Raw genomic sequence first — 20,369 nt, forward strand, 5'->3', positions numbered from 1 at the left:
TTTCCCACCTTATCTTAGCAAGCATTAATAAGATTCTTTCATGCTCCATACCTTTGTGAATACAGAACAATGTACATTTGAACAAGATTTATGCGGTTGGCAGCAAGACAGTACAGATGACGGTTTAGACTGGATCCGAGGAACCGGATCATCCTATTCGACCGTTCCGGTTGATAAGAGTTCAAACACCGCAACCGGTATGTATTTCTCCGTCAAGGATTCTGGAAGAAGTTATGTAATTGCTGAGAAATTAGCTATATGATGACATCGGATCCAAATGTTGGTCTATTTCCGAATAATGATAAGAAAAATACACTGTCCAACATGTGCTCATCTGTGTTGGTGATCTTCCGTGTGTTGTATTTCATGATTTAAAAAAAAGTTTATGTACCTGAACCAGAGGTAGATAATCCTGGGTTTAGGGGACTAACTTATTTGCAACCATGAGTGCATGACCGCTAACTTCACCAAACTTATATCACACTGCCATTTAATATTGATAGACCTTCCCTGACCCCACCTCTACCAAGAGAGGAGGGGGAAGGGGTGGGGTGCCAGCACCCACGGGAATAGGGGAGGGCTATTCATCAATTTTTAACAGTGTGATACGCTGGGATGAGTTGGGTGGCGGTGAAGTTAGCGACCTCTTTAATGTGCAAATAACTTAGTTACCTAAAACCCAGGATTACCGATCTAAGGTGATGATCGAAGCTGTGACAATTAATCTTAGTTTTACAGACTTTCACACAATTTCACTGTGTAATATCCAGCTATATTCATTTATCTTTAATCTTTGAAATTTTACAGGTAATTTCATCTATGTGAACACACTACTGCCACACAGCGACGGTGACGAGGCAAGGATTATAAGCCCCGCCTACAACCTCTCCTCTTCTGATTACTGTGTGCAGTTCTGGTACTATCATGATGGCTATGGGTACATCCGGCTCCATTCACGAGAAAATGGGGTCTTTTCTGCACCCCTGTGGACCACGCCCATCAATTCCATGGGTGGATGGGCATATGGTAGTGGTACCATTACTGGAGATAATGTTGAGGTAGAATCTTTTTCTTTAAAACAAAAAAGAAAAACCATAAAGAATGAGCATAATTTGATGATTTTGCACTAAAAAATACAATTATTTTTTTCAAAAAATAAATGAGTTGATGTTTATACATATACGTATGTTGTGTTTGAAATATATGTAACTTTCAATAAAAATTGGTTCTTTAAATTTTGTCCTTCAAGGATGAATATATATTTAATACATGTATAAAATCATGAAACAATTGTGATTCGTGTAATAAAAAAGGACATGGTAAAATGACATTATTGGCCCACTTATTGCTTATTTATATGCAAACATGTTTTATAAAATAATATTTAACTTTGAAATTCAATAATTCTTCTATTTAAAAAAAATGAAATGTTGTTTTGATGTTATTTATACTATTTATATAAATCGCGGCTTGAACATTCTCTCAGTAGGACGTCCCAATTTTCTCAGAAATTGTTTTTTATGTTACCTTTATTTCACCATAGATTGTATTCGTTGGATCCCTGAGCTCAGTGTATGGTACAGCCATGGCCCTTGATGAGATCAACATCGAGTTTGGGTCCTGCCCACCACCAGGTAATAACTCCTTAACAAATGAAGTCAATGGTACAAATATTACACATCATCAAGGGCATTAGTAAGGATTATATGCACAAGGTACCTTTGAACAGTTTTAATATACCTGAGGAATAGCCAAGGTCGTTTTCTCTGTTTCAAAGGTAACAAATTTGTGCAATTATTCTTTTAGCTCAACAATGATGTATGTATTATATGTTTTTTTATAAGATAGTAATGAGGATCCTGATAAAACACCTTCATCTCAAACCTTTAACCAGTCAATAGAACTAGTCTCTAGTATCAGTCATTATCTAAAATAAATGACTTGTGACGTGATAGGTTCTAGCAAACCATTTAATTTTTATTATACCATCATTTTAAAACATAATATAAGATACATTACTTTCCATAAGCATAATAAGTGGAACTATGTTATAACATCAATATTTAATTCTCCAACTGCATATGGGATTATTCTTGAAAACTAGATAGATGACAATCTATGATATAGCAGAATATAATTCGCATGACACGATATATCACTAGCAGCTTAGATTATACCCTGGAGACGAATTCATTGGCAGATTTGCTCATCACATTTTTAAAGGGTTGAAAGTAAATATCTAAGTACCCTTGCAAATTGTATTTACAGGATACTGTACATTTGAGAGTCTTCATTGTGGGTGGACAAATGATGTTAACGATGATTTTGATTGGCTACTTCACTCTGGAGCCACGCCCAGTGACAGCACAGGACCTCCTTTTGACCACACCCTCGGAACAATTCAAGGTAATGATGACCACGTTATAACGTAAATGTAAAGACTGATAGTAGATGAGATCAAATAACTGATCTTAAAAAAGGGGAACAAATGTACTACTTTAATTTATTTGTATTTATTTCTGAGTTCAAAATATTTTTTTGTACAAAACATACTATAAAATCTGTTTACATAATACAAAATAATCCATAATATAAACAATATTGTCATAATAGCGCTTTAACCTGAAATTGATGGTGGCCTCAATATTGATTATAATGAAAGCAAGAAAATTAGATTAGTAGGCCTAAACATTATGAAGATACATGTACATGTATAAGCAAAATTTCATGTTATTGGTTTTCCATATTTTTAAACAGATTTAGAAAATGATTTGAACACCAAATTTTATTTTATTTCACATCGAGTGATATAATTTCAATATTTTTAAAGCAGATTTAGAAAATTATTTTAGCAAAGGACTTTATCATATTTCAAATAGAGTTATAGTTTTAGTATCTACCATATGTTTGCTTATAGGTCATTATATCTACATTGAGACATCCAACTCTGCAACCAATGAGAAAGCGAGACTGGTCTCTGAAATATTCTCGGCCACGCCCACTGGATGTTTCACCTTTTGGTATCACATGTTTGGTGCAGGTAAAATTAACACGACTTGTATTTATCTATATGTATATGTCAAGGCCTCCATTAATCTCAAGCTCTAAGCTTAAGATGGAGGTCTCCTACATTACAAAAGGTATCACGTCGATATATGCTATATGTTTTAATTCAATTCAATTCAATTCAATTATTTATTCAACCATCAAAAGGATAAAAACAGTACAATATACAGTATTAACAAAGTATCAGATAATAATAAAAAAATGTTCAGGTTTAATTATATTTCAATTAGAATGTTAGAATGTATGTATCATATGTTATTCACTATGGCATTTGATTTTTATTATGTTATGCTGAGAAAAAATGATTACACTTTCATATACATTTGATAATGGAATGTGGAAATAAATAAATCTAAATCAAATCATCACCAGAGTATGGTTTGTGTTTCACAAAGAATTAAATAGTGACTTATGCAGTGTTGCACGCAACCTGCAACCAATTGCAAGTCAAATTTGGGTTCTCAATCAATCACAAGTCTGGCATTGATTGTAAATTTGTATTTGATTACTGGATTTATTTTTTGCAACAAGAATTAACAATCAATTTATTATAGTTACAATTAATATATCAATTTTAAGTGTCATTGCAAATTGGCAGGATTGCTAATATTTGGGTGCAACACCCCCTTGAAGCCATGCTTAAATGCATGATATCTAATGCACTCATTGGTTAATACACAGTAGCGTACACTGGTCACTTGTCTTGGCATGGTTTGACTAATGCAGTAATGTCCTTTATAATGCACACATCTCGAGAGTTAAGAGTGTCTCTAAGTCACACTCTCAAATCTTTGTGAGATACTCCGAAAGAAAACATAACCTGTCATCTCTAATTCTTTTATTAGACATGGGTACCTTGAACATATTCCTTCAAGAGCTGCCCAGCAGTCCGGAATCTATGATCTGGACTCTCAGTGGCGACCAGGGCAACAGGTGGCTACTCGGGCAAGTTGATGTCTCTTCGGGCTATGAGCATATCATTACCTTTGAGGCCATTGATTCATCTAGTTTCACAGGAGATATATCATTGGATGACATTGCGTATTTCCCGTATTCTTGTACAAGTAACCGTGAGTGTTATATATTTGTTCAAAATATTAACTTTTCTTTTTGTAAGGTAGCGTAGCTGAGATCTCCAAATTTGAACCAGTATAGTAGCATTCTAGACCCCTATAAACTCTATAAAGTCTTTTAAAAAATTAATTCTAGCATCTTGTAAGTGGACATACATGTATGCAATGATTTTTTTTTTACTAAGGGGCAAACCTACCTTTTAATTTCAACAATACATAATATTTATGTGTAGGAGGGAAGTAACTGAGCTGCATTAAAGGGCAATTCCTTGAATATTATGATGAAACTAAAGGATCTGATGCACACTTTGGATGTAAAAGTTTCGTGACAAAAAAAGTCAGTGAAAAATTATTAAGATTATCTGGAGACCAAGCAGCCCCCCCCCCCTCACAATATTTCAGTCCCTACTAGACCAAATGCTTGGGTAAATTATAAAAGACAGCCCAGAATGCATGTTTTTAAGAGGTTGCAACATTTGTTTTGGTTAGAAATGTTGTGCTGTGTGTTTGACATTATGATACGGGTCACACATGTGATTTTATCCCTGCCTCCATTGTTCATCCACAGCTCCAACAACGACTTTCGTACCACCAGTGACTAGACAACCCAGCCAGTGGGATTGCAGCTTTGATGATGGGTCCCTCTGCAGCTGGGTGCAGGGTTCTAACGACGATTTTGATTGGTCGTTGCAGCAAGGGTCCGGAGCCAATGATGGGACGGGACCATCTGCCGATCACACATTGCAAAATAAGAACGGTGTGTGCATATGTGACAGAGTGTTGATTCAGGCACGATTCGAAAATGTGAATTGACGATGCACGTGTGTTAGGAGAGTGTATATTGGGTGTGAGTGTGGGTGGGTGGGTGTGTGTGCGTCCATGTGTGAAAGAGACCGAGTTTGTTGTTGAGAGTTAAATTGTGTGTGGTGTGTTTGGTATGTGTGTGGTTAAAAGGGGACAGGGTAGCGATCGAGTGGAGTAGAGCAGGGGAAAGTGTATTTGAGGAATGGGTTAGTTGTACTAAGATTATATATCTTTATTTTTTTTAATTTGTTTATTCAGAACTGTTGGTTTAGAGCATAATAAGAAAAGAACATCTTCTATGTAAAGTAAAAAATATATAGATTACTGCTGATTTTTTAGTGATTGATGTAAGGCTATTTCATGAAGTTTGAAATTGTATTATTGTTCTGAGAATTGTAATGGAAAAAACATCCATATAAAATTTGACCTTCATATTTATTTGATAAGACAATATAGTGAAATAAAATGGGAACCTCCTGGATAGCATACCTTGTAAATAAAGATAACCATGAATAAAATGAATCAGTGACATTGATTTTGATGATTCTGCCTCGCTGTTGTTTGATCCCATTCCCAAATTAATTTTGTTTTACCTGCTAACAAATAAAAATTGTGATGTTAAAACCTTTCCTTTGATTTTAATCATTCAGGCTACTATGCAATGATAGACTCAAATAACCAAGCCGGACAACAAAAGGCTAGGGTCTATAGTGATGTTATACCGCCCCCTGCCGTCACATCCTGTATAGAGTTTTGGTACTTTATGTACGGTTTCCATGTCAACACACTCAACATTGGCACAGGCATTGACGACGGGGTAACAGGTAATTTTCATTTTCAACCAGCCCTGAAAGGTGCACTACTTTCTTAGATTAATCTTCTTTAACTAAGATCACCATTCAAACCATTTTTACTTTGACATCGTTTAAAAACCGAATTTCTTGTTTTGGGGTTGTAATGAATATATATATATATATATTCATTACATTTGTCTATAAATGGAGTTTCCATATTTAAGTCATAACACTCAGTTATTCGTTTGCATGTTTTCTTGTTTAAATATCCAGTATATGTATTGAAATGAAATAGTTTATAAATGGCGGTCTTCTCCTACCTCCTCTCCTTCTTCTTCATCTCCTTTTCTCAGATGGGGGAATATTGTGGACGCGCACAGGGGAGCAAGGATACCAATGGGTGCATGGTCAGGTACCCTTTGCTACCAATGCCATCTACCAGAGGGTATATATTGAGGGCGTGGCCGGGGATGGTTACCAAGGTGACATAGCCATTGATGACGTCATCATATCAGATGGGCCTTGCCCCGAACTTTGTAAGTAAAAGATTATTTTGAATCTTACTGAGTTCACTGCCAATATCCATATACCTGTTTCACTGCAGAATGCATTAGTATTATAGCTTGTGCACTTAATAAATATAATGCTATTGTCATCTTATTATATTCACTCATTTGTCTTAACATGGCCATATTAAGCAATTAGAAAAGGTTATAGACCTGATTATATTCCCCCGTACTGCCTGAAGGCGGAAATTTTGTCTTCTAAATTTTGTTTGTTCCGAGAACTTCCGATATTGTGTGATGTATTATTACCCTATAACCTTTGAAAATCAAAGATATCTTTTAAGAAATGGCATAATTAAAAGTAAAGGCATTTGAATAATATAGTAACAATATTGATTTTGATATTGACATCTTTTGGGGGTAAGACGGGTGAACCCTTTTCTTTTGAAATCATTCCCTTTTGCGATTTTATAACTAAACCACAGATCCCATTTCATTTGTGTCCCTCTCAAACATACCCATTGTTTAAAGCATTAAAAACAATAAAATAACACAAAAATGTCGAGAGGAACTCATTGGTCCATATTCAGAAGTAATGTTTAAGTTAGACTATGGTCTAAATCATTAAAAATATAATGAAAATGATTGTTTTTACATTGTAATTCTTTCTATGTTTACTGAGTTCTTTATCCATACGTGAATTGTATAGAAATCATTTGCGTTATTATTTTCACACAGTTTTAAATACTTAGATTGCCAAATAAGCTGATAGATTCAACCTCATTTCCTAGAGACTTTTTGTCACAATTGGCTTTCCATAGTTGAAGCACAACTTTAGACCAGATTGTAGAATACGGGTCATTCTGTTTAATTCTCCCCGCAGTGTTTTGTGACTTTGAAGACATCACCATCTGCAACTACGTGAATGACAACACTGATTCTCTTGACTGGTCCAGAGAGAATGGACGAGCGTCTATTGTTTTCACCCCTCCCATAGACCACACCCTGGGTACTAATGATGGTGAGTCAGTCAGTTTTCATGTCTGCTATTCTGGTACCTATTTAAATACAATCCAATCCAAAGGTATTTTGATATAGCGCCTTTTCCTGTCAGTTACAAAGCACTGTGCACACACTACTCCATGTTTGGGCCACTAAAACAATAATCAAACACCTCAGAATGGTCAGCTTAGTCCATGCAATTCATTGTCCTTTCAGCAAAATAGATGTGATTTAATCACATCTCGACAGTAATTATGAGCCAATGAGTTGCAAGCAATTCCACAGCCTTAAAAGTTGTCAGTGAAAATATAGGACTATTCATCATGTAACGATAAAGTACCACTGATTTTCATTTGTCTCTGAATTATTTCATTGTCATTCATTTATCGTGTAATTGCTGTCCTTGAATTTTTTGAAAAATATAAAGGAAGGGTGGGCACTTCTTGTAAAATATGAAAGAGGGACAAGTTTGGAGGATTTCTAACTGAAATGAATGAGTTGCAGAATTGAGCTATAGCAGCAGGACTAGGATAATTGATTAACAAAAGAGTAGGGGTGTAGAAATTAACCAATATTTTCAAGCTCGTGGAATGGTCATAGTGACCGATCACAATTGATAATTTGTTTAATGCCAAAGAAAGGAAACATACTTAACCAATATGCCCTTCATAATTACAATTTCTAGAGTCCTAATTTTGAGTTTGTTCGATGATTATCAGTCTTATGATGTAGCTTACCAATGCAATCTCACCCATGCAGGATTTTATATGAGGGTCAACACCGGACAGCGCCCCCAAATTGGAGATAATGGTCGCTTATTATCACCTCCTTACCCCAAGCCATTGAGTGGTTACAGATGTGTTGAATTCTGGTATTCCTTAAGTGGTAAGTCATTTCTTGTGTGAATGATAAGAGAGACATGACGTATTTAAGAACATAGAAAACCTATTGTCAAATCCCCTTTTGGATAAAGAATAATCAGGAAGTCTTTTTCGAAACTTGGTGAAAAAAAGCAGCAATTGAGTGGTAAGTCGACCTCTTTTCTTGCATGAACGATAATAGATAGGGAAATTTACTTCCACGACACTCGACGTATTTCAGAAGGTTTTTTTTGGTAAATGAATTATACGTGTCACGATTCTGTTTCTTATCTATTCTCCATCCAGATATTTTTGGTATTTTCACTGTGCAAGCCCTTTATTATGATGACGCAGGCCAGCTCATGCCAAATTCAATAGGTCGAAGTTTTACGGTGAGTTATTTATTTAATATTGATATTCCATAACATTGTGCCTTGCATGTATTACAGTTACATGTATATCTGTAGATAAGGATTGTTTGTGTTTAGAACTTAACCATTACGTTACATTGTACTTCATGATGTATTATTGTTTAGGGAGGTTTAACACATTGTCCTTGGTTTCCCAATACAAGAATGCACTTTTCAGTCTTTCTTAATAAGTATTATTTTAGATAAAACAGATGGGACTCCATTGTAATTTTTTTTTATTAACGCAGTAGTTTTGTTGTGTATGGAATTGTATAAAGGAATCTGTTTGTTCCTTGGCATATTTGTTGGAGTAATGATTGTTATATTATTATTATTAATCCCTTTGCAAATATTGTTATAATTGTCCTGTTTTCAAGCAATTCAAGGTAATGCATATAAATTTTAGTAATCCTATATGTGTTTATGTTTCTTAATATGTCAAATACATATTTATAACTCTAAAATAAATATCTGTGTTTGATTAAAATCATCATCTCCATAGCATACCATGTTATGAGAAACATTTGTGTTTATTTTGGTATTTTTATGAACCTATATATTTGCAGGACCCTACATCAGGATTCTGGCGGAAGGGATCTCTAGAAATATCTTCTACCTACCAGAATATCTTCACCTTCAAGGTGGACGTCCAGTCTGCTCTCTTGGATGAATATATTGCATTGGATGATGTCAAGGTCAATGATGGCCAGTGCACTGGACAACCAGGTCTGACCTGTCTATTTACTAATTTATTCATTTGTTTGCTTATGTATTTACTCATTCATTTAGTTAGTTATCTCTATATTTATTTAATAGTAGAGCAGTAGTAGAAGTAGTTGTATTAAGAATAGTAGTACTTAGTATAATAGCAGCGACAGTAGTATTAATATTAATAGTATTAGTAGTAGTACTAATAGCAGTTGTAGTATGAATAGTAGCAGTAGTAGTAGAAAAATAAGTAGTAATAGAAGTAGAAGTAATTGTATTAATAATAGCAGGCAGAGGCCGCATAAACGGGGGGGGGCGGGTTGGGTTAGCCCACCCCCTTACAATCTTTTGCATGCTCAGCCCCCCCCCCTTCAAAGCCGGTCCACGGGCCTTAGTAGTTGTAGTAGTAGTAGCAGTAGTAGTAGTATTAGCAATACTAGTAGTAGTGATAAAAATGCTTGAAGAGTGTACTTGGGCTTTACAATGAATTAAAAGTACTCTCTGACTTTTGATCTCTTTGTCATTTTACTCTCTATAAATTTATTTTGCTAGGAACTTGCAATTTCGAGGTCGACACTTGTGATTGGTCCAACGTCCAAACCGGAGACGAGATAGACTGGTTACGTCACAGTGGGTCAACCGGAAGTGCGTACACCGGACCGACCTTTGACCACACCACTGGGACGCCCTCTGGATGGTACATGTATATTGATTCAACCCGCGGCGGGCAGGGAACCCGTGCAAGGTTTGAGTCTTCAAGTATAGATGCGAGCAACGGAGTGGCATGCTTTTCCCTCTGGTACCACATGGTGGCAAGTGGCTCTAACTTTGGAACTTTGAATGTAAGTATATATTGCTTTGTGAAGGAGAAGAAAGATTAGGTTCCATAACATAAAGCTTACCAATCATTGTAGAACATTCTTTTTTAGACTGAATGCGTTGAATACAATGTACAAACAATGATGAAAATCAAGCATAAGATTAATCACCAACACTTGTTTTCAGGAATCCTGATTCACTTTAAATGCTTGATAGTCCATATTCAAATATAACTGAAAAATATGTTGCAGCATAAGAAACCCGATTGCAATATTGAGAATATATGTTTTGATGGAATTTTTTATGTGTGCTACTCTCAACTCTTGGGAGGTAAATGGTAGTTGCTAGCCAAATTAGTTACTTTAATTTACTGAGCACTGGAACCGACATTTCAAGCTAAAATGTGGTAGCCCAGCCCTAGTAATAATTCAGCTTTGTTTCCTCTGGAAGAGAGGTTACATAAACTCAGCTAGTATTATTTCTATTGATATGTGTACATATAAAAATCTATTGAATGTTTTTCGATAAATATATCTCTTTTTGTCAAGGGATATTCATCCAACTGTTAACGATTAGAGTAGAATGTAAATTGTTTATGAATTGCAAGGTTATATTCATTCTTTAAACTTATTTTTTTAATCTATTAAGGCTGTCATTGCTTTCATTTACAAACTGTGATTTTCTTTTGGTCATAATAGGTAGCATGGGAGACTGCTGATCGAACTGAAATATTACTGGCTTACACAGGGTCTCTACCTGACCAATGGAACTATGGGGAATTCAATCTCCAGACATCCACACAGTATAGGGTATGCTAAAAAAAACCTTGCTCTCTCATTTTTGTACTGTATCTCTGTCTCTCTTTCTCCCTTTTGTTCTCTATAACATGTCTAATCTAGGTATGCAGAAGAAAATATAGCTTCCATTGATGTCTCAGTGGTCTCTATTTGTCTTTTAGTATCTCCCATCACTTCTCTGTCTATTTCTCTCCCTCTCTCTCTCTCTCTCCCTTTATATATATCTTTATATATATATACAATGTTTTGAATAATAAATAAATACCTCTGTCAATGTGTTTTGTAGATCCTCATAGAGGGCGTCCTATCGGCCCAAGGTTCATCTGACATCGCCATTGATGATCTGATACTGTTCAATGGAGCCTGTAGCGGACGGACCACGGAGCCTCCCTTCCCCTGTAACGACGGCTCACAGACTGTCCCAGGAAACCTGGTCTGTGACTGGTTCCCTGACTGCCAGGATGACTCCGATGAGGCTAACTGTGGTATGCAAAATAGAAAAATATCTGGGTGTTATAAAATAAATATTAACGATTGTTTTGGTGTTGATTTTTATGATTGATGAATAATAATAATATTCCGCATTTTGATAGCGCTTAATACGTCGGAACGACGTCTCTAAGCGCTTTACAGACATATTATTACCCCGGTCCTTGGATCCTTGCATGCCCGCATACAATGTATGCACCTTCTCCACTCCCCGGGGAGCATTCCAACAAGAGTTCCGAGACTCAATTGCTAGGCATACTACATATAGGCTTTCACTTCCTACCGGGTACCCATTTAACACCTGGGTGGAGAGTGGCAAAGTGTGGATTAACGCCTTGCCAAAGGACGCTAGGACATGGTGGGATTCGAACACACGACCCTCTGATTACACACTATAACTGTTTTTTGTTTTTTGTTTTTTTATTTATTTACCTTTCGTGGGATGGAACACCCTATCAGCAAATGCTGTTTTTTCTAGGGGTTCATAACTGATGCAATCGATCGTAGAAATTAGCTCCCGAAATTGATCACTAAGCTTTATGTAATGGGCCCTTATGGACTTTATGTAATAGTGATTGATTGTGGGGCTCTTTATTACAATTGATCATACATAATAATCAGTGCATCGGCCCCACAATCAATGGCTAAGCTTAAAGTTACCGGGCCTTAGACACCTTTTTAAAGATGAAATTGATTTTGTTTCAATCCTTTATTTTCCTAAAGTAAGTAGTGTAGCATTAATTGATAAACAGATAAATTGCATAAAGCACACAAGGAGGCGAGAGCGTATGCCTAAGAGACCGTACTAAATGAGGTAAGACGATGGTTTGCAACCTTTTTACAAATCCATCCATCAATCTATATTTTTTTGATATCTTTTTAATCACTAAACTTTTGCAATGTAAATTGCAGTGATTCATATAATGTACTGAATGTTGAAATCGTTCTCCACATGTAATTTTTTCCCGCCATTCTGACCCAAATTACAGGTTCCTGCACATTTGAATCAGACCAATGCGGTTATACCAACGACCCAACAGGCCTGTTTCCATGGATACTACAGGGAGGATCGACCACGCCCCCTCCCAGCCTCCCCTTACCCAGCTCAGATCACACAACAGGGTCTGGTTACTATATAGTGGTAGACTACACTGCGCAGTCGCAGTCCAGTGACTACGCCAGGTTACAGGGACCGCTCATACAGGAGACGAGTGCGCGTTGCACCATGACCTTTTACTATGTCTTAAGTGGGCAAAGTAAGTAATTTTGTTATATATCTTATTTTCTGTCAATGACCTTTTATTATGTCTTAAGTGGACAGAGAACATTTTCCAGTATTATTAATCCTTAGTAATGCTCCTGATTGGATATTAGTTTTTTGCATTGGTAACTCTACTGTGAACGTGGTAAATATGGAAGAATTTGTGCATACATGCTGAATTTTCTTTTGCCCATTTTTTAAAACTTTTTCAGGTGATTTAATGGTGTCTTTTAAATCCTCACCAAGCGAAGAGACGATCATCTATCGCCGATCAGAGCCACGAGGGACAGCCTGGCAGCAAGCTGTCCTATACACTGGTCGAATTCAATACCAACACATGGTATAGACTTGACTCTTATTTACCTTAGTATTATATATGTTAAGTTTAAATATGATGTAAAGTTCCTTATAAAGGTTCAATAAAGAATTGTTTTAAGGCTTGGTCCCACTGCACTTACGGATGCAGAGAGGATGTAAAACGGAAAAAAATTGTGCCATCCGTTGGAAATCGTTATGACTTATGTATCCATTGTGTGCTCTTTACATACATGTTTCATATGCTCTATATCCATTGAGCATCCGTCAACTGTGATTTCATTGTTCACTCATGTCTGGAGCGGATGACAACGGATGGAGCCACTCCAAAATTTAGCCTTCGGTTGTATCCGTTATGAGTACATTTTGTGTCCGTCGACCAGTGGGACCAGGACCAGTGGTGGTCGTAGTGGTTGTGGTGATAATGATGATGATGATGATGATGATGACAATGGTGATGGTTATGATCATGATGCATGATAATTATAATGATGGTGATGAGATGCATGATGATTATAATGATGGTGATTACGATGATGATAATAAGGATAATGATGGTTATAATGATTGTGATGATAATTATTATGATGGTAATTATGATGGTGCTTATTCAGGTTATGCTGATGACAATGATAATACAGATGGGGATAAAACGAGATTTGCTGTGCCTCTATTACAGATCAACTTCCTGGCCCTTCCCAACCTCAGCAATCCCGGTATCATTGCCGTCGACGACGTTGCCTTTGTTAGCTGCTCGCTTCCTCGTCCAGAGACATCTTGCGATATCGATGAGTTCCGATGCTCCAACAGAGCGTGCATCAACCTTGAGTTCCTTTGTGATTACGATGATGACTGTGGCGACTATTCTGATGAACTTCAATGCGGTTCGTATAAAGTGATATTATAGTTACTTTGCCATACCACTTTGAACTGCACCATCTAAAGTCCTAAACTTCCTTGTGTGAACCCATCATCCTTTGCCAGGGTGCAACACTTATTAGTCTAAATTCATAATCAGTGCAAGAATGAATAGTTTCCTTTCATTCATCACACCATTCCAACCACAGTATTTGCCTGGAAATTGATTGTTTTTACTATGCCTCAGAGTATTCCTGTTCAGTGGACCATGCTATTTTTAAACCAAAATCACAATATATTTTGAATTTAAGAAATTAAAGGTTTATGAATTAGGACTATTCTCATGTACACTGTCCTTTGGCAGAATATTCATTGTGTTCAGAGTTTATTGCCCTTTTAACTGGCTGAAAAGTAATCCCCTCTCCAACAGAATTAAACAAAAGCAATATAAAAACTAAACATATACAATGCATGATGACGATAATGATCATCCTGATGATAGTTTACAAGTCGACTGAGAAAGCGAAGGCTAAGGTCACCCTAGTACGTCAGCCGTAGTATTGACATAGGCCCTGGTAATTATGAATAACCAAGATGAAATTTTTTTTGTGATACAAAGGGTTTATCCAGTAAGTCCTCTTGCCTTTCACAGATCAGACTTAATATCATTAATTTTTATAGCGACCAAGCCAGTCAAAAGTGATGGTTATTGCGATCTTTCTATAACATTTTCATCAAATTCTATTTTCTTAGATTCTACATCCTTCACGGGCCGATGCGATTTCGAGACCGATCTATGCTCCTTTGCCTCTCTTCCCGGAGACTTCGCTTGGACTCGTACTTCAGCTGCTCTCGTCGCTGACCAGTCGTACGCCCCAACCAGGGATCATACTACGAATAATAAAGGAGGATTCTATCTGCTAGCGGATAGCTTAGGAAGGCAGAGGGGTGATGTTGCGAGGGTTGTATCCCCTGTGTTTGAATCGACAGGACTCATCACCACCTGTACTGTGAGTTTTAATTCTTTATTTCTATTTTCCTCTCTGTCACTGTTATTCCTCAGTACTCTTCTGCTTTTTTTTCTTCGGATTTGATATTTTGGTTTTACTTTGAGATTCCTCCCTTATCATTTTCTTTTTCATCATTCCATTTTTAAATTATGTTTATATTCATATTCACTTCTGTCTCTCTCTCTTTTCTCCTTGTTCTTCATTCTGTTTTGTTTCTCTATCACTTTAACTTGCTAAATTCCTTTTCTTCCTCTGCATCTATTATATTCTTCTTCCCATCCCCGACTGTTATTCTGATCATATTTCTATATTCTATTTTTCTTCATCTACCCTTCCGGTCTTTCTCTCTTCATATATGTCTCACAAAATCATCTTTCTGTATTACTTTTTTGTTGTTTTTTAATCCTTATATATTTTCAGTGATACATAATGTACTCATAATGGTTGATGGAGCTTACTATCATGTTTTGCGATTGAAAAAAGAGTAATCACATTTTCACTTTGGTATTTGTCCCCAGATACGGTTCTTTTTCTCCGCCTTTGGCCCTGACGTCGGAGTATTCAATGTCTACACGCGGTACACAGTAGGAGGACCTTTGACGTTGTTACTAACTATTAGTAACTACGCTATAGATAGTTTCACATTCTTTACCGAATCCATCATTACAAATGCCGACTATCAGGTTTGTATGTTTTCTTTCTTTCAAAGAACGGTTTTAATTGTCAGGCTATCTTTCTGCTGAATTCCATGGTTCCAATTTTTGTTCAAGTGCAGGTCGGGCAGATGTGTAATAGGGCAAATATTTTGAGGGAGCCGAGTTTTGTATAGGTGCTATTTTTTCTAAATAATTTTTTATCTGTTTCTATGATAATCTCAATAGATATTGTATGTAGAATATACTCTATGGTTATTGCTTATATCAAAATGTACAAACCAAAAATTATATCGTAATCATTGGAAATGGAAATTAACAAAATTAAGTTATAAAACTAGTTAAAATTGACGCTGATTTCTCAAAATGCAACCTTTTAATATTTTTCATTACAAAGGTGGTGATGGAGGCTGTGGTCGGCGACGGACAGAGCGCAACAATCGCCATCGACGACATCAGTTTCTTGAACTGCCCCCTTTCGGCTCAGACCTCCCTCCCCGGGGGCTCGACGCCCCCAATCCCCACAACCCCGCCAGCCTGTCCATCCCCGGGTGACTTCAGCTGTGGCGAAGGAACATGCGTACAGCAGGCTCAATTGTGTGATTTCATTGAGCAGTGTCCAAATGGAGCTGATGAAAGAATTTGCGGTTGGTTGTTATTTCTTTAGAATTTATTCACACAGTGAAAGGGGAAGATTACCCTGGCCAAAAGCTTATTGTAAAAATAGAAAGAAAATAATAAAAAAATTTGATGAAGGTTTGAGGAAAGTCCATCAAAAATAAAAAAGCTTAAAATATTATTTTGATTATTTGATTTGTGACGTCATATGCAGGCAACTTTCCTACAGATATTATGGTAAAGAATAGATTGTATGTCATTTTCTCAGAAAATTGAAAATGGTTTTTATTGTACCTTCAATATATCAATACACAAATCAGTTCACACCTGCTCGTAATAAGAAAATAAAAGATAAGTCATCACAAACTATTAAAGAATTAGATATGCATTTTATGTACATATCACATGGGGCAGCTGCTCGTTTATGATGTCACAAATCAAAAACTTGAAATTCTACTAACGTTCTTAATCTATCATGGATTTTCCGGAAACCTTCACCAATATTTTATAACCTGGTGGATGTTTCATAAAGCTGTTCATAATTTACGAGTGACCTTACAATTGACTTGTAATCCTTATTGTAATGTTATGTAGTATATATTTAACGTCCTGTTATCCTTTCAGTCATTCACCTTCACTTGTTTACAAACTCCCCCAATGTCATCTAAGAATTCCCAAACCCCAAATACCATTTAACTCCTAAATCTTGACCAAAAAGACCAACCCTCAGGGACGTCAGCTAACTTCAAGGAAGAAGTATGACTCACACTTCCAGCCCCAGTCACTTGCACAGAGCATCACCACACCCCTTATACCAGAAGAAGTTTGATAGACAGTTACCTGTAGACCAATCAGATCAAGTTAAGATCACTCCCACCTTTATTGTTACACCCCCTGAACAAATGATATAAATAAGACTTCTTGATTATTAGAGGGATAGAATATACAGTAGAATACTAGACCGACACTCATCCACATAGACTGACTGACTTCAAGATTTCAAGACGTCCATCGAATATTAATTTAATTTCACAAACTCAATCTGATACTTTTAAATTATTTTATATTCATCGTCTCCTACTATATCTGAATCTTCATGTACTTCGAGCTGTAAACTGTAACTGATGATTAAATACACTGTGATTTTGAACTGTATAACTTTCTCTAAAGTTTCTTCATTACGCTTCCTTTCTTAATTATGATTACCGACCCCAACACGACAGTAAGTGATGCACACTAGATTTCCATTGGCGTTGATCCTCAGGAGGGGTCACCAGTAAACTGGTTGCAGCTGATCCTAAATAACTTGCTCATGGCTTTATGCACGACTAAGCCTTTAGCCTTCTTAAGGGCTACATAGTGTAATATAGAAAAAATCAGAACAGATTATTGGTCACAGTTATGAAATATGAATAAGAATATATAAATATAAATTTCTTCAAATTTCAATACTAAGTTATGTCATTCAATGTAGTTATGTATTTATTAATGTATGAAATGGTTCTCTATTATTTTTTTTCTGCTGGAAATAGCATAGAATTTGAATTCGATTATTGGTTATTTTATGTTTTCAGGGAACTGTGAATTTGACAATGATTTCTGTCGAGGAGATAACTTTGGATGGCAGCGAACTCTGGCGGGATCAGGTGGCGATTCTTTGGACCGCGACCACTTCTACGATCCTCTCGGTATGATTCCATTGATACTTTCGTATCAAGGAGGGCTACAGGGGTATTAGGCTGACCCCGCCCTCCCCCTGTTGAGACTATTTTAATCTGAATTGAACAGAATTTAATTGTTTTTTTTTATTGAACATATAAAAAAATGTCACTGTCAACTATATTTACATCACATATAAACAAAAAATACTTGGTAATTGGAGCTATTAACATAATAGCAACATGCTAGCCATATAGCCCAAAATACTGTCCTTAATAGGACAATTATGGGCTAAATCACAAGTATTTAAGATTAGGAATAATGATTGAAATCAGGTTAATCTTTTATATATTCAGTGAAAACAATTTTCATTAGAGCAAATGCCATAGAGCTCTATATTTGTACAGGTCCAAATTGATACATAATATGTATTGGTCCACAATAAAAGCTTAATATTAAGGGTTATCCTTTCATCTTCTGGTGATAATAGTATTTGATAAAATATGTTTTAGGATCATTCATAGAGAATTTAGCTTTTATCTCTTTTCATACACTTGTACTTCAACTCAATTTGCATCAGTCCTTTGAAATTGTTACATGTGTTTCTGAGTCCAAAATTTAATAAGCGAAATATTTATTGTAAGTCATTCCTTTAATTCCTCTCATTGGACTATCAGACCTCTGGCGGGGAGTGCCCAGTGTGCACCATTTGAAGAAACCGAGCTTTCTCTGCATTTACTTTTACGCACGACAGAGCAAGTTCATTATTTGTTTTATAAAATGGCAACACAGAAACAAATTCTTAAAAAGTTACAGTACAGTTTTGTTGGACTTCTCTCGGGACTTCTACCGCACTGGTCTGCTTGAGCGTGCAATGTCAATTTTCGTTGCACACTTTTTTGCACGACAGTGCAATGCACAAAAAAGTTGGATGTCATGTGACGCGTATTGGCCAATCGCGATGCTTGAAATGATACACCTATTTTATAAATATATATATTGCACTTCTTTAACTCTATCATTTCCCAGTGCCTGGATGGTACCTCCAGAACATCTTTGGCTACAACTCCTTCGTGACCCCTGACCTTGGTCCAACGGGGTCAAGATGTCAGGTCACATTCTACTATTACATGAGCAGTGACCTGGAGCTGCTTGAAGTGAGGGCGTACCTTATCGACGGGGACCAGATCTTCCTGGTGAGGGGACCGGAGAACCCAGGCATGTGGCAGCAAGGGGTTGGGTATATCGGGCAGCATAATGGTAGAATACAGGTAAGAGACTCATGATAGATTGAATTGATAAATAAATTGAATTCATTTTTAAAGACCCACCTTTTAATTCCTGATATTATATGTATACTATTTTGTTATTTAGATTTATAAATGTTGTAAGCTCTTTAGTTATTCTTGTAGCTGCTGTAGATGGTATAAGTTTAGGTTATTATTTCATTGTAATGTGCATAGAGAATTAGGTATTAATTATTTTGCACTTGATAAATCTAATATTATTTTTATTATTATATTCAATCCTTGAAACTCTTTGACAGCAGAATTCAGTTAAAGGTCCCGTTTCATAAAACTTGTTATAGTAGCGAATTTGCAATAAAATTTGAAGATTATTGAAATAACTTTATTGGCTTATGAGAAACTTGTTAAAGAAATAGTGCATTTGTATAAGTTTTTTATGAAACATGACAAATATCTAATCCATTTAGCATCTGAATACAAGAACACCGAAGTCTTTATCCTGGCCGAATTGAATTATCTATGGGATACTGTTGCTCAATCATGAGTCTATCGTATGTGCAACATATATCCTAGAAACTTCATCCAAGCGGGCTTAAAATGGTCTCATTGGGCATACACAAAAATAATATCATTTTTCTTTATTTACTTAAAATGAACTACCATATTCACATACTTAATCAAATTTATCTTGATATTGACTAATAGTCCAGAGCCAAAGGTATCACCTCACCCCCACCCCCCCCCCCTTTACGATTTCAGAGTTGTGGTTTGGGTGATCGCAAAGAACCTTTGCATCAAGGAAGGAAATTATGTGATCTTAAGGATTGCATAGCTTTGTCCAACTAAATCTATTCATTTTATTGTTGTATGAACTAATTATCCTAATTTATGCATGAAATTAGATTTTATCCGGAAATAACGTTAAAGCCCCTCAAACTGCTGTTTGGGGGATTCGGTTCAAATCATGTGGAAAGCAATCAAATCAAAATACTTTAAGTGTATCATGCACAGGTATTCATGCACCTGTTATAAATCTGCCTGTTGTACATCATGAACTTATTTTATGATTAATTTTAATGTTTTATATTGTTTTACAATGCATACTATGTTATTTGAATTATATTTGTTTTTTGGATGTTGAAATAAATGAATTGAAATAAAATGTATTTCTTTGGGTTTTTTGTTTTTACATTTTGTCTTTATATTCTTTCTAATGGAAATTATGGGCATTTATGAATCTAAATGTTCCTCCTTTTGTCTCACAGGTGAGCTTTGATCATGTTTATCTGAATCCTGTCCAGCCTACCACATACACTGTTGCCTTAGACGGTATCTCCTTCCTTAACTGTGCTGCTAGTCAAACTATTTCATCAGGTAGGCCAAGTGGTTTCTTAAAATGTTGATTCAGTTGGATCTGGGC

General features: G+C 36.1%; 1 protein-coding gene across 2 annotated transcripts in view; it reads left to right on the forward strand.

Annotated features, from left to right (window-relative positions):
- Window positions 1-20,369, forward strand: part of LOC129263112 (MAM and LDL-receptor class A domain-containing protein 1-like) — a 158,035-nt gene that overhangs the window by 54,034 nt on the left and 83,632 nt on the right. For both annotated transcript variants that reach the window (XM_064101201.1, XM_064101202.1), the window contains 25 exons: window positions 66-197; window positions 808-1,058; window positions 1,544-1,634; window positions 2,269-2,406; window positions 2,918-3,040; window positions 3,912-4,136; window positions 4,708-4,896; window positions 5,594-5,767; window positions 6,091-6,273; window positions 7,127-7,264; window positions 8,005-8,130; window positions 8,412-8,497; window positions 9,082-9,241; window positions 9,776-10,065; window positions 10,741-10,851; window positions 11,126-11,324; window positions 12,318-12,584; window positions 12,802-12,929; window positions 13,584-13,788; window positions 14,516-14,772; window positions 15,291-15,455; window positions 15,823-16,072; window positions 17,618-17,731; window positions 18,732-18,973; window positions 20,215-20,323. In XM_064101201.1, the coding sequence (XP_063957271.1) occupies window positions 66-197; window positions 808-1,058; window positions 1,544-1,634; window positions 2,269-2,406; window positions 2,918-3,040; window positions 3,912-4,136; window positions 4,708-4,896; window positions 5,594-5,767; window positions 6,091-6,273; window positions 7,127-7,264; window positions 8,005-8,130; window positions 8,412-8,497; window positions 9,082-9,241; window positions 9,776-10,065; window positions 10,741-10,851; window positions 11,126-11,324; window positions 12,318-12,584; window positions 12,802-12,929; window positions 13,584-13,788; window positions 14,516-14,772; window positions 15,291-15,455; window positions 15,823-16,072; window positions 17,618-17,731; window positions 18,732-18,973; window positions 20,215-20,323 (4,353 nt within the window). The remainder of the gene's footprint in view (window positions 1-65; window positions 198-807; window positions 1,059-1,543; window positions 1,635-2,268; window positions 2,407-2,917; window positions 3,041-3,911; window positions 4,137-4,707; window positions 4,897-5,593; window positions 5,768-6,090; window positions 6,274-7,126; window positions 7,265-8,004; window positions 8,131-8,411; window positions 8,498-9,081; window positions 9,242-9,775; window positions 10,066-10,740; window positions 10,852-11,125; window positions 11,325-12,317; window positions 12,585-12,801; window positions 12,930-13,583; window positions 13,789-14,515; window positions 14,773-15,290; window positions 15,456-15,822; window positions 16,073-17,617; window positions 17,732-18,731; window positions 18,974-20,214; window positions 20,324-20,369) is intronic.

The sequence above is a fragment of the Lytechinus pictus genome, chromosome 6 (genome assembly GCF_037042905.1).
Source record: "Lytechinus pictus isolate F3 Inbred chromosome 6, Lp3.0, whole genome shotgun sequence".
In the NCBI taxonomy this organism is placed as follows: domain Eukaryota; kingdom Metazoa; phylum Echinodermata; class Echinoidea; order Temnopleuroida; family Toxopneustidae; genus Lytechinus; species Lytechinus pictus.